Source organism: Oncorhynchus mykiss, chromosome 3 (assembly GCF_057628025.1).
Source record: "Oncorhynchus mykiss isolate SJ-2025 chromosome 3, ASM5762802v1, whole genome shotgun sequence".
Lineage (NCBI taxonomy): Eukaryota > Metazoa > Chordata > Actinopteri > Salmoniformes > Salmonidae > Oncorhynchus > Oncorhynchus mykiss.
Genome location: NC_143024.1, coordinates 18,103,613 through 18,118,183, shown reverse-complemented (window position 1 = coordinate 18,118,183; position 14,571 = coordinate 18,103,613). Strand labels below are relative to the sequence as shown.

General features: G+C 43.8%; 2 protein-coding genes across 6 annotated transcripts in view; one reads left to right on the top strand and one right to left on the bottom strand.

Annotated features, from left to right (window-relative positions):
- Positions 1-2,337: 2,337 nt before the first annotated feature.
- LOC110508304 (GTP-binding protein 10) lies at positions 2,338-6,726 on the top strand. The gene is made up of 10 exons (XM_021588722.3): positions 2,338-3,969; positions 4,245-4,438; positions 4,516-4,607; positions 4,748-4,892; positions 4,978-5,051; positions 5,205-5,257; positions 5,421-5,528; positions 5,639-5,716; positions 5,844-5,967; positions 6,083-6,726. The coding sequence occupies exons 1-10, from the start codon at positions 3,937-3,939 to the stop codon at positions 6,322-6,324; spliced, it is 1,143 nt and encodes a 380-aa protein (XP_021444397.3). The 5' UTR covers positions 2,338-3,936; the 3' UTR covers positions 6,325-6,726.
- Positions 6,727-9,100: 2,374 nt separating this feature from the next.
- The window catches only part of LOC110508266 (disintegrin and metalloproteinase domain-containing protein 22), an 89,768-nt gene continuing 84,297 nt past the window's right edge, over positions 9,101-14,571 (bottom strand). For 3 of the 5 annotated variants that reach the window (XR_016492416.1, XM_036967187.2, XM_036967182.2), the window contains 2 exons: positions 12,492-12,615; positions 9,101-12,066 (listed from right to left, as the gene is read on the bottom strand). Coding sequence is in view for 3 of the 5 variants with exons in the window: in XM_036967187.2 (XP_036823082.2) it covers positions 12,046-12,066; positions 12,492-12,615 (145 nt within the window). In the remaining 2 variants the exon portion in view is untranslated. Of the gene's footprint in view, positions 12,067-12,491; positions 12,616-13,607; positions 13,698-14,571 lie in introns of all 5 variants that reach the window. The other 2 variants (XM_090223411.1, XR_016492417.1) reach the window with 2 other exon arrangements.

Sequence of the window (14,571 nt, the reverse complement as noted above, 5' to 3'; positions counted from 1 at the left end):
TGGTCTCTGTAGAGTGATGTCATTCTCCCTAACCCCTCCACTCAGGCTCTGAGCCCATGTCCCAGACAGACAGAACAACAACACCAGCATCCCTCATTCTGAAACAATACCTCTTCAGAACTAATGTGGTCTACTGGGCTCAGTCCTCTTCTTTATACACACTGGTCTTGGTAACCTGATGCATGAGAAACCAGCACATGTTGAAACTCAGTGGAACATGTTAAAATATCACCAAGGACAAGTGAAGTCATGGGTAAAAAGTACACAAATACAGGTGCACACCAGTGTACAATACAATAGCCTGTCAAAATGTGACAATTATTCCCTCTTGTGGTTAAATATTACATCTCTCTTCAACTCTGCAAGATTTATCTGCCCTTCCTCCGAAGTAGAATGGGGGATAAGGACAAAAAAATAAAATCATTGAAACATTATTTTGAAAATACATTTTAAGCTCAACAAGTTTCAATGATTTCACTTTTAAAAAAATCCTTATCGCTCATTTTACTTCTGAGTAGGAAATACCAGCTATGCTGGTGTTGCTGTTCTGTCTGTCTAGGACATGGGCTCAGGGGGAGAGTGGAGGGGTTAGGGAGAATGACACCACTCTACAGGGTCACAGTGAACGTGGGAGAGCCGTGATAATGGTGGTCTTGACATCTGGACTGAGCTGAAAGCACAGAGAAAAGGTGCACAATATGGGAACCATCCTGGTGGAGCAGAGAGTGGAGCTGAGGCACATGGGAAACAGATTGACAGCTAGTGAGAGCCAGGTGGAGGAACTGAAGAGAGACAATGCAGGTAATGAGGATTTTTATTGTATTAAATAAATCATATGACTTTACATGTAGGTCCATTGGCAGGTTAGCGTTTTTTGTCATTAATCTTGTTCTGGAGGCAGCTCTGCAGAGTGGTCACTAGCTGGCACAGCCACAAAGTAATGAAATCTGATTTTAAGCCTAACATTGACACTAAAATTAACCACACTGCTAACCCTAATGTCTAACCTTAAATTAATACCAAAAAGTGACATTTTTGTTTTCATGGATTTTTACAAAATAGCCACTTTTGACTTTGGAGCTGGCCCATCTAGCAGAAATTGCTCAGTTCTGCTTCCAGGGCAAGATTCATGCCAATGAACGTCAACCGGCGGCCCATTCACTCTAAGTTACAGCAACGCTACTCTGGGAGACTTGTTCGATTGTCTGAATTAAATCATTATAATTTCTGAATACATTGTCCTGTTATTTCAGCCCTGGAGACCAGACTGAGCGTCAGTGAGAGGCTGGGAGAGGAGCTGAAGAGAGAGAATGCAGGTATGCGGATATGATCATAAGCAATCAGTAGGGAATTAATACTACAGTATTTATATAATTTAGTAGCAATCAACAATAGCTTGAAGATGACATGCTTGAACATATTTTTTCATTTGATTCTACAACTCCAGCACAAGCAGCAGCACTGTCAGCCATGGGGGCCAGAGTGACAGCCAGTGAGAGCCAGGTAGAGGTGCTGAAGACAGCATGTAAGCCATATATTCATAATATAATATGAATATATGGCTTACAAATACGTTTAGGTAACTGTTTGATGTGTTGTCTTTATGTCAGCAGAACTGTCAGCCTTGGGGAGCCAGGTGGAGGTGCGGAAGAGACAGAATACAGGGAAACAGACAACTTTATCTCAAGTTTGCTCTGATAAAAACTTTAGTGCTAAAATGCATCAGCCACCACTTTATCATCTATTTTCAAAGTTTAAATTGTTACCTTTCTTCTTGTCTGCTGACTAAGATATTTCCATCTTGCATTGTTCATTTGTTTCTCCATTGTCATTATGTATGTACCTGTTCACAGACAGACCAAAGGTGGCCTTCTCTGCTGGTTTGACTAACTCAGGAAAAGTAGGACCTTTCAATACTGAAACCCAACTGATCTACACCAAGGCCTTCACAAACGTCGGCAACACCTACAACCCAAATACAGGTACAGTGGGACAAAAAAGTATTTAGTCAGCCACCAATTGTGCAAGTTCTCCCACTTAAAAAGATGAGAGAGGCCTGTAATTTTCATCATAGGTACACTTCAACTATGACAGACAAAATTAGAAGAAAAAAATCCAGAAAATCACATTGTAGGATTTTTAATGAATTTATTTGCAAATTATGGTGGAAAATAAGTATTTGGTCACCTACAAATAAGCAAGATTTCTGGCTCTCACAGACCTGTAACTTCTTCTTTAAGAGGCTCCTCTGTCCTCCACTCGTTACCTGTATTAATGGCACCTGTTTGAACTTGTTATCAGTATAAAAAACACCTGTCCACAACCTCAAACAGTCACACTCCAAACTCCACTATGGCCAAGACCAAAGAGCTGTCAAAGGACACCAGAAACAAAATTGTAGACCTGCACCAGGCTGGGAAGACTGAATATGCAATAGGTAAGCAGCTTTGTTTGAAGAAATCAACTGTGGGAGCAATTATTAGGAAATGGAAGCCATACAAGACCACTGGTAATCTCCCTCAATCTGGGGCTCCACGCAAGATCTCACCCCGTGGGGTCAAAATGATCACAAGAACGGTGAGCAAAAATCCCAGAACCACACGGGGGGACCTAGTGAATGACCTGCAGAGAGCTGGGACCAAAGTAACAAAGCCTACCATCAGTAATACACTACGCCGCCAGCGACTCAAATCCTGCAGTGCCAGACGTGTCCCCCTGCTTAAGCCAGTACATGTCCAGGCCCGTCTGAAGTTTGCTAGAGAGCATTTGGATGATCCAGAAGAAGATTGGGAGAATGTCATATGGTCAGATGAAACCAAAATATAACTTTTTGGTAAAAACTCAACTCATCGTGTTTGGAGGACAAAGAATGCTGAGTTGCATCCAAAGAACACCATACCTACTGTGAAGCATGAGGGTGGAAACATCATGCTTTTTTGCAAACCTAAATCCTGAAATGAATAAGGCAACATCCAAACCTGTTTTGGGATAAACCTGCTAAACTCTCATAATGCATATCACGCAACAGATGGGATATGAATTTAGGGTATACACTTGACTTCAGACAACTTTTCAGGTTTGAATATGTCTGACAAGCTGCTTACATATCTATTCAAAGCGCCGTATCGAAGGCCATGTCCTCGGTATAGGCTATTCGTGGTGCTAAGAACTGTTCATACACATCCAATCTTTTTTTAGCCACCTATTGCAGAACTCTAAATAATAAACACTAAATCGGGAGGGTGGTAGATTAGGATGGTTAATCTGAAACACTTGTCACACTTGCAGTAGCCCTATGCATAGCATTGTGCCCAAAGACAACACTCGCTCTATGTTTAATTCTGTGCGTAATTTGGGGATACTTCCATGACACGCAGCTCGGACAGCGTTGTCGTGAAGCGGCGCTTCCCCAGTCCGTGCGCGCGGGACAGCATGCAGTTCACGTACATGGCCCAGAAGTGCTGCGCGAACTCTAGGAACAGCTCGTTGTGCTTCTGCCTCTGCGACGGGCGCAAGTATGTCATTAAATCCCACAGTGCGCCCCGGCTTTCCGCCAGGCGCAGCCGCCGTGTCTGAATCACCGCGAGGGAAGTCCAGGAGTCCCAGCAGCCAGGGTCGATCTCGTCCAGGTTACCTGGAGCCACCGAGACCAAGACCTACTCTCCCGGCCCCTGATCTAAAGGTCGGTGTTGGAAGAGGCGGTGGTGAGAGTCAGGAGCATACACAGGCGCTGGAGGCGACTTCAGCCACGGAGAGAAACCGGGACTAGCTACCTTGACTGACGCTGACATCATCGAATCACCCCGTTTGCTGTTTCCTGTTTCCTGTTCCACCACCAAACAACCTATTCAAACGACACATGTGAACAGCTAATCTGATGTCTTCAGGCAAAAATGCCACAAACAGTCAACTGTAACGTCTAAATATTCAGTCAAAATGGTTTGGATCAGCAGGATTTGTTACCGGAAGGTTAGTAACACAGTGTTATAAATACAGTTGCATCATAGCTAGCTATACCAAATATATTTATAACTAACCCCTCCTGTCTGTGTGGCTCTACTATCCAGGTTGCCAGGTCGTTTCTACAATGAACTTGCTAACTATGGAAATTGAAATAGTTTCACTGTGTAGCCTAGCGTTATTGTACGTCATTGTAGAAGACATTACCATATATTAATTGCTGTAGATATTTCAGTTGTCTGACGCAAAGTGAAATTATGTCATCACTACTCTCTTTCCTCCAGTACGGTAACTTCGTGGACAACCTGCGTCTGTATGTGCGAGGGGGCAGTGGGGGGATGGGGCTTCCCCGTCTGGGGGGTCAGGGGGGGAAAGGGGGAGACGTGTGGGTGGTGGCTCAGAACGCAGTGACTCTGAAGAGGTTCAAGGATAAGTACCCCCAGAAACGCTTCATCGCTGGAGTAGGAATCAACAGCAGGTATGTCTTTTTGGAAGTGTCATGACATGAACTACCAGCAATCTAATCCAAGTCTCAACGTGTGTGTGTGTGTGTAGTGTCCGTACCCTGAGGGGGCAGAAAGGAGAGGACCAAGAAGTCATTGCTCCTCCTGGCATTACTGTCACCAACGATGATGGAAAGGTCCTCGGTAAGTCTTTACACACATTATACACCATACACCTCCTTCACTGACACAAGGCACTGTGAAGATGATGTTGATGTCTGCACTCAGGATCAGAGTGTTGGGTGTAAATTTAACTGACCATAGCTCATCAATCCCCTCCATAGGTGAGCTGAACACTGAGGGAGATCGTGTGCTGGTGGCCAGAGGGGGTCAAGGAGGATCCTACCACTCAGAGTTTCTGCCCAGTAAGGGCCAGACCAGACAGATACGACTGGACCTCAAACTCATCGCTGACCTCGGCCTGGTGGGGTGAGACAGGACACACACACACACACACACACACAATCATACAGGAACACATTGACGACATGATTTCTCCCTCCATCATTACCAGGTTCCCCAATGCAGGAAAGTCCTCTCTACTGATCGCCCTGTCTCACGCCAAACCCCAGATTGCCAGCTATGCCTGTGAGTATTGAGTACACATTTACACACACACATCCCGTTGAAGTGAATGTTCCATATATTACCCAGTTTTTTTATCAAATGTTTGAGTGGAGGATGACACCATGATGTTTGAGTTATTTATGAATGGTAAATGTTTGTGTTGTCGTTCTGCAGTCACCACTCTGAGACCGGAGATTGGCAAGGTCATGTATGAAGACCATAAACAGGTAAGAGAAGCAGATGAGGTCATTCCTCCCTTTTGTGCAACTCAATCGTTTCCTTCACCTGATTGGTTCATTCTCAAGGTGGTCTTTCTTCTGGTTTTTACATACTCTGCGTTCTCTCTCCTCTGATTGGTCCATTCTGTGTTCTCTTCTCGGATTGGTGTAGATCTCAGTGGCAGACCTCCCAGGGCTGATAGAGGGGGCCCACATGAATAGAGGCATGGGCCACCAGTTCCTCAAACACGTGGAGAGGACCAGACAGCTGCTCTTTGTGGTTCGACCTAAACACAAACACAATTTATGGTCAAAGTCTCAAGGAGATTTGTGGTGAGAAAGCCTCTAGCTGTAATACTGATGAAGTCTCTCTTCTCTCTCTGGTCATAGGTGGACGTTTGTGGATTCCAGCTGGCAAGCAAAACGCCCTTTAGGTCTGCTTTTGAGGCTGTTCAACTTTTAATTAAAGTGAGGCTAGCAGGACACATCTACACAGGAACCACCCCCTCCCTCCGAGCACCAGTATCACAATATGTTCTCTCTCCTTATCCCACTTTCTGCCGCCCGTCCCCTCCTCTCTCGACTCCTCCTATAGGAGTTGGAGCTGTATAAGGAGGATCTCCCGTGTAAGCCTGCTGTGTTGGTGGTCAATAAGATGGACCTGCCTGATGCAGAGGACAAACTCACAGAGCTGCAGGAGCAACTCCTAAACCCACACGGTAATCTAATGATATACATAGATTATAAATTTAGGTAATACTTAGGTAATTAAGGTGTACGATCTGTGACATTAGACTACTCATAGTGCCCCCCTGGTGTGCTTCTCCCTTTCAGAGTTCTCCCACCTGTTACCTGACGATATGCTTCCTAAGAACAACATGGTCTTCAGACACGTGGTTCCTATCTCAGCTGCCACCGGTTTTGGCATCGCACACCTCAAGACCTGTATCCGCCAATCACTAGACAAGGATGCCTCTATGGCAACGGACTCCCTGCACCGTGATAAGCTACAGGCGCTGAGAGGGGCGGTCCCAGCCAAGAACACACTCACATGGGGCCCCACCGCCTCAGTTTGAGCTGAACTGTGGAACATTCAGGGTTAGTATGTTCTGCAGTTTTGAAAAAGGATTTGAACTTGATTCATGTTCACTCGGCCTGGAACGTTTTCAATATTGTGGAAGTCAGTGTGGTGTTCCTACCTATCATACCCTAGGTAGGATGACTCCTCGACATTCATCCTGGCTCTGCACCCTGCTTGAGACTATCTATGGAAAACACAAACGATGATGTCACCCACAGTCATAACCCAGGCAAGGGTGTTGTCGTCCTGCCTTCCCCTAATGACCACACTATGGACAGAGTTACAGAGGTTGAGAAAGAGGGCAGGAAGTACGTTTGTTTTTCTGCTGGATGTTGTCTCTGACTGTTTGCTGTAATATGTTGCTTTTCCACCATGTAGTAATAAACATGTTAATGAATGCTGCCTCCTTTAGCAATAACCTTAAGGGAAACTAAACATACATACATACACAGAAAATATCGCTGAAAGTTTTATTTTATATTAAATATATTACAATACTGAATGATATTGTAAGAAAAGAAAAAAACATATGGGCATTGATTTCTGCATTGTCAGTCTATGTACAGCATACAGTAAAAGACAAGTACTGTAATTATACAGTGGGATCTTAATGATTGACACCTTCCATAAAGCTGAGCAATAATGACTGCGTGAAATAATTAAAATACTAAGCTATATTGTATTTTTTTAAAGTGGGAAACTATTGATTTATACCAATACAGTTGCTCAGTGAAAGATAGTTTAACAAGTAATACTTATTTTTCTCAAAGGAATGTCAAAATTGACACCCCTAAAGATTCTTAGAAATAAAGTCAGTCCAAAGTTTATTTGGTCCCATATTCCTAGCACGCAATGACACATTTTTGCATCCAACAAGTTTTTAGAGTCACAAGCTTGGTGTAGTCATTGTGTGCTGTAGGAATATGGGACCAAATAAGAAACTTTTGACTACTTTATAAGAACCCTTTGGCGTTTCAATCATTCTGACCCCTAACCTTTTTGAGGTAGATCTTTCTCTGAGCAAAAGGATTATCAAAAATATAATTTCCCATTTTTTTTGTTACATACAATTTAGGTCAGTATTTGAATGATTTATTTTAGTCATCATTGCTCATACAGGGTGGCAATCATTTGGGAACCGACTGTATATAGATTTTGTAGCGGTACATATAGTCGCAGTAGGAGCATACTGCAGCAGGACTGCATGGTGGATTCAGAGGCCTGATATAACCTACTTCTCAGACTGCATGGTGGATTCAGAGGCCTGATATAACCTACTTCTCAGACTGCATGGTGCGTTCAGAGGCCTGATATAACCTACTTCTCAGACTGCATGGTGGATTCAGAGGCCTGATATAACCTACTTCTCAGACTGCATGGTGCGTTCAGAGGCCTGATATAACCTACTTCTCAGACTGCATGGTGGATTCAGAGGCCTGATATAACCTACTTCTCAGACTGCATGGTGGATTCAGAGGCCTGATATAACCTACTTCTCAGACTGCATGGTGGATTCAGAGGCCTGATATAACCTACTTCTCAGACTGCATGGTGGATTCAGAGGCCTGATATAACCTACTTCTCAGACTGCATGGTGGATTCAGAGGCCTGATATAACCTACTTCTCAGACTTCATGGTGCGTTCAGAGGCCTGATATAACCTACTTCTCAGTAGACTTCATGGTGCGTTCAGAGGCCTGATATAACCTACTTCTCAGTAGACTTCATGGTGCGTTCAGAGGCCTGATATAACCTACTTCTCAGACTGCATGGTGGATTCAGAGGCCTGATATAACCTACTTCTCAGACTGCATGGTGGATTCAGAGGCCTGATATAACCTACTTCTCAGACTTCATGGTGCGTTCAGAGGCCTGATATAACCTACATCTCAGTAGACTTCATGGTGCGTTCAGAGGCCTGATATAACCTACTTCTCAGTAGACTTCATGGTGCGTTCAGAGGCCTGATATAACCTACTTCTCAGACTGCATGGTGCGTTCAGAGGCCTGATATAACCTACATCTCAGACTGCATGGTGCGTTCAGAGGCCTGATATAACCTACTTCTCAGACTGCATGGTGGATTCAGAGGCCTGATATAACCTACTTCTCAGACTGCATGGTGCATTCAGAGGCCTGATATAACCTACTTCTCAGACTGCATGGTGCGTTCAGAGGCCTGATATAACCTACTTCTCAGACTGCATGGTGCGTTCAGAGGCCTGATATAACCTACTTCTCAGACTGCATGGTGGATTCAGAGGCCTGATATAACCTACTTCTCAGACTGCATGGTGCGTTCAGAGGCCTGATATAACCTACTTCTCAGACTGCATGGTGCGTTCAGAGGCCTGATATAACCTACTTCTCAGACTGCATGGTGGATTCAGAGGCCTGATATAACCTACTTCTCAGACTGCATGGTGCGTTCAGAGGCCTGATATAACCTACTTCTCAGACTTCATGGTGCGTTCAGAGGCCTGATATAACCTACTTCTCCACAGGCTACGGTTGGGTGGTTGGGGCTTGGTTGTATTGATACATTCAAGAATCTGTCCCTACTTTGTGTGCGTTTGGATGTTTCTCTGTGGGTCCGGTTGGGTTACGTCAGTCAAGTCACTAATACAGATAACACACATCAGACAAGTTACATCTTGTTACCTGGACAGGCTCCACCTGCCACCATCGTAACGTCTAATATACCTCAATCCTATGACCTGCAGGTAAATTATCATAGATGTCAGTATTAAGACAGTATGATATTTTAAATATTGCTTGACAAGTATGATCCTTTATTTTCATATTACCACGGCCTAGGGAATCCCTTGGTCAAAACTCAAGTTACTAAGCACCAGCCAATCATATCGTAATTGAAATAAGACAAGAGTGATAAGAGCTTTAGTCAACATGCATTCACCTGTACAGATCTCTATAGCATAATGCACCCCATGTTGCCATAGCTGCGTCCCATCATAACATAGAAGACATGTACAGATCTTCACATGCCAGAGCGGTCCGAGATGAGTGTGTGCTTTAAAAAACTAAAATGGCCGCATCATATCTCCATTCCACTCAACGCACAGAAGAACAATAATGCAGTTGGTCTGCCTGAATAACGGCTGTACACAACACTGAGAAGTGAACATATAAAAGTACTTAGGAGTAAAGACTTGTCATACAGTATCAATATTAATGTGATATTGTGGTGATCTTAATATCTTTGCAGTCATAATGCATACAGTAGAAAATCAAAACGATCAGTGCCCACATTTTAAACTTAAGCATACGGAGTTAACATACAGCAGGCTTAACTGATATGGACAGTACAGTAACTACAGGATGGGGGTTGTGACTTCTGTACAAATAAGTTTCCCTTTAGCCACAGATCTAAGATCAGCTTTCCACTCCCCAATTCACAACATTTACCATCAGGGGGGTAAGATACAAAACGGACTTTGGATCAGTGACTAGGGACACTTTATCCTACTCTGAGTAGGTAAGAACCTGAATCTTAAGCCACATTTAAACCACTAGATTACTCGGGCCATTCATGAAAATGTTTGAGACCTGGTTGATTATGTTGAAAACCTGTTCACTACTGATATGGGGTTTATGGTATGAAATTCCAAGAAGATAACAGCAATTGGCAATCAAGGAAAAAACTATTTCAATGACATGCTTATTTCGTATTACAGCCTCACAGACAGATTACCAGAGAACAGCGATAGAGTGCTAGCTAGTAGATCCATTGTCATTCTGTTGGTCTTATAAATCTCAAACAGCAAGCACTGTACAGGACACTTCATCATTTACAGACAGCAGGGCAAACTTACAGTAGGAAACAAAACAAAAGCAAAAATGCACATTTTAATAATTTTATCTAAACAAATTCCAAATTCATCTGACACAATGTTCAATGTTATTCCCACATCATCCAGTTGGATCTCAGTGGCGTTGTCGGTTCCAGTTGTATCTATCTGTTATGTCTGGTCTCACACTGTACACCAGGGGCGGACTGGGACCAGAAATCGGCTCTGGCATTTTAAACACAACAGCTCATTTCTTTCCTCCTGGCCCCCATTATTAGCAAGATAATTATCATTTTGGCCCCCCAAAAAACAAGTAAGACCCACTGTGTTAAAAATGGACCAGGCCATCTTGCATTTGCCCAAAATGCCAGATGGCCAGTCTGTCCCTGCTGGAATGATTATAGTCACAGGACATTTCTCCAACTTCTCTAAACCACCATGGCCAAATGAACATGTATATCACATCTAAAACTACAAAAGAACACTTGTTCTCTCCCCTCTGTAGCGAGGAAGGGCTCATGGGACTATCTTAGTTCAAATCATATTCATCATTATCAATATCCAAATGGATAAAATGCTCAGTTAATGTAATAAATCAATGACATTCTTACGTTTACTGTCTTAATTATGACGGGCTGTGACTGAGTGTGCATTACTCAGAGAAAGGGATGACACAAAGAGGAAATATAGAACACTGTTAGTACATTCTGCTGTGGAAGAAAAAGAAAGCTGGAGTGTTCACACAGCCACACGGGAGAGAAGAGAGAGTTCAGCCAGAAATGAAAAGAGAGAAACAGACAGAAAAACCAAGTACGGGGTCTCTACAAAGACCTACGGAGACCCTGTCTGTCTACAACACGAACCACAGCAGGAGGAGGAGAGGGGGAGCATCCCTTCATCATTCGCCTCCCAGTAAGTAAAAAAGAAAAGCACACATTACTCTGCCTTTAAGCTGTACATATTTACAACGATAACCAAATCCTTCAGGAAAACCTGACACGGCGAAAGAAAGAGAACGGAGTGGCTAGGGTCTAGGGTCTAGGGTCTATGTCAGGGGCAGTTGGCTAGTATAATGTGTGATACAGTTCATAATGAGTCGCTGATCACAGAGATAGAAGAAGCCTATAATGTAAAGAAAGCTTAAAGGCCTACAGTACGTATGACATCACCATCCCCCACATGCTGTCCGTCCCAGACTTCTTCTTCTTTGTGACACTAGGAAGAGTTGATTAACAGGGGGTTCTCATGCATACAGTGTTGGAGTTTTCTACAGTAATTAAACAGCGTGCTTCAAAATGGTAGAGAAATCTGCCGATATGATACCTGTCCGCGCCCCTCAACAGAGAGGAGCACCAATCAGAGGAGAGAGTTTACATGGGGGTAGGGCTAGAGGGGGGTTGGGGGGAGAGGTGAGTAAGGTAAGGTGGGACAGTTTTTGGAGGAGCTTGAAGAGTGTGGTGGAAGCTGGGGGGACGTTGGGGTGTTGGGAGTGGGGGAGACATCCACAACGAGGACTCTCCTCTCTGTCTGCACTGTTACCATCACAACAGCTTCGCTTTTTCCTCACCAATGAGTGAAGGGCTGATCTCTGGTGGATCTCCAACTAATCTGAAAGGGATCTTGTGTTGCTTCGTTCTGTCTTGGCTTGTCAGTGTAGGAATGACAGATGGCCCCTGTAGCGTCCCCTACTGAGCAGGTCAGGTCTGACAGACCTCGCACACACTCTCACACACTCTCACACCCTCCTCCTCTTCATCTTCCTCCGCTTCTCTTTTCCGCTCACACCCAGTTGCTCACTTTTTTCGTAATTTTGTTTCCATTTTGTTTTTCTTTGTATTTTTTAATTCATAGAAAAGTGGAGGAAAATGTAGTTCTTAAGTAGTTTTGCAGAGTAGATAACAGGAGTGTTATATTGAAGTCTCCCACAGCTGCAAGAAGAGAAACGAGATGAAGAGACAAAGACTATAATTAGACAATGGCTTCAGTACCTTAACTGCAGTTAACCCCACAATGCAATAGGGGTATTTATAGTACACACGTCATGAACTACTACTGTATTTACCTACTTTCTAGGACTTTATGTACAGTATGTTACGTATGAGATGTTATGTACAGTATATGTTACGTATGAGATGTTATGTACAGTATATGTTACGTATGAGATGTTATGTACAGTATATGTTACATATGAGATGTTATGTGCAGTATATGTTACGTATGAGATGTTATGAACAGTATATATTATGTACAGTATATGTTACATATGAGATGTTATGTACAGTATATGTTACGTATGAGATGTTATGTGCAGTATGTGCTATATACTATATACTGTGTTATTATAGTAGTTTACCCTGGCACTCTGCCTGTTGGCCTTCCTCTGGTCGTCGGGGAGGGGGGGCATGGGGTAAGGGTACCTCCGGCTGGATGCAATGGACCCCGTGGAGGAGGTGGGCGACTTCGCCGGGGAGAGCGTCCTGAAAGAGACAGGAAATTACCTCACTATAAACGGTGACATCATCATTCATTCTGCCCGGAATAGGCAGAAGTTGCCCCTAAACACAGAGGCAGACATTTGTTCATGACCCTAATGGTTAAGGTTCAGATTGGGGGTATGATAATTTGACCCTAGAGCTGTGGTTAGGGGAAGCATCTGCCTGTGCCAGAGTAGACGAGCCTGAACAGCCCTGGTCTGGGAACAGTCACCTCTACCTCTCATCTGCCTATGACATCATCAACCGCTGCACCATCATCAGCAATGCAACAGGGCCAGCTGTGCTGTGGCTGGAGTGGGAGTGGGCAGGTCATTCAGACACCCACTGAGTACAGTTAATTTGACTAGACCTGTGCCTGTGTTGGGGTGTATCTGGGCTGGTCCAGGACCAGAAGGTGTAGTGGAGATGGGTAAATGTGAACCGACCAGGCCGGTGAGCACAGAGACACTCAGTAGGGGACTCAGACATGTGTGTAGCACAATGATGACATCAGAGCAAACACAACACTGAACATGCAGAGATAAAGAGAGAGAAGATGGCAAGAGCAACGGAGGGAAATAAGGAAATAGACCAGTAATAGAGATTATTTCTAATGACTTCCGTTTTGGTGTCATTACAAATAAAGCAAGACAATTATGTTACTCAATACTCAACAAAATGTAAAACTGTTGTAAAAGTTCAGCAGCTATTGATACATCCAACCATCGTACGCTAAAAGCAATGAATCATGGGAGTCCAAAGACACAAGAGGACCAAGAGCTGTCAACCAAAGCTCTGACATCATCACCAGAACTACCAATCAATCTGCTCTTTATCTGTGATAAAGGGAACTGACCCCCATTTGGGAACCACTGGTATAACCCTTCCCTACCTCCCCTGGCCAGATTGAACCCAAATACACGGACCAAGCCAAAGGGGAGTTAAAAGAGGGGGGTGGGGGTTGTTGAGGAATAGGAGATGATCTGAGGTAATACCTAAGGTAGGGTCCTTCACTGTTTTTATTCACATCTTCTACCCACTTAGTTACATCATAATGCTCTGTTTGGAAGCGAGGGGTTAAATACCTGCAGGAGTGGGGATTGATAGACACACAGAGAAGGGAAGAGGAAAGGAGAAGAGGAAACAGGAGGAAAAAGAGGATGAGAGGGAGGAGGATGGAGATGAGGAAGAGGGAGAAAGAGGACGAGGGAGGAAGAGGAGATATTTTAAGAGAGCAGAGCAGACCAAAGACATTCTGAACACACACCACCAAGATGCAAGTGAGAGGAAGACAAGATGGGACTGTGAAGAACTTGACTAGATGAATGTGTGTTTTAGTAAGATGGTAATTTGCATTTTGGCCAGATGTCACAAATCAGTCCAAGCAGTTAAATTCTCCTCATTCACTCCCATGCATTCAAACAAGAACAGTTGCTCTGCAAATGACCTCAGGTGCCAAGACCAGGAAACAAACAAACAAACAACCAACAACAGGCTGGGAGATCAACAAGGCTGAAAGGTCAACAAGGCTGAAAGGTCAACAAGGCGTTAATTGTGTTCATTCACGGGGAGCATGTGCAGTTAGGGTTGTTTTTGAGTGGCCATGCTAGAAAGGACAGAAGTATGGTTTCACAGATGTCATCTTTATAAGCAATAGCCCTGACCTTAACATTTAACCTTTACATTTACCCTCACCCGTAACACTAACCCTTAGATAAAAACAAATAGCATTTGTCTGTTCAAGCATGGCCATAGTGACTGCCATTAAGTCCCACATGCACTCTACAATGCCATTTTTCTTTATAGAACAGTGCAGTACAACATTCTAGAACCATGGCGTCTCTGAGGTAACAAAATCTGGTAGTAGTCAATGTAACTCATTAATTCCCTTTCTTATAAAGTTCTTGTGAAATACCCCACAACTTGTATAAGTCTGTTTCACCATACAGAACCTCTTGG

Bases quoted from the DNA above. Each gene is read 5' to 3' on its own strand.
- LOC110508304 (XM_021588722.3), top strand. From the start codon at position 3,937: ATGGTTTGGATCAGCAGGATTTGTTACCGGAAG. The intron at 3,970-4,244 runs GTTAGTAACACA...TCTTTCCTCCAG, and splicing joins GCAGGATTTGTTACCGGAAG to TACGGTAACTTCGTGGACAA. The intron at 5,717-5,843 runs GTGAGGCTAGCA...CTCCTCCTATAG, and splicing joins CTGTTCAACTTTTAATTAAA to GAGTTGGAGCTGTATAAGGA.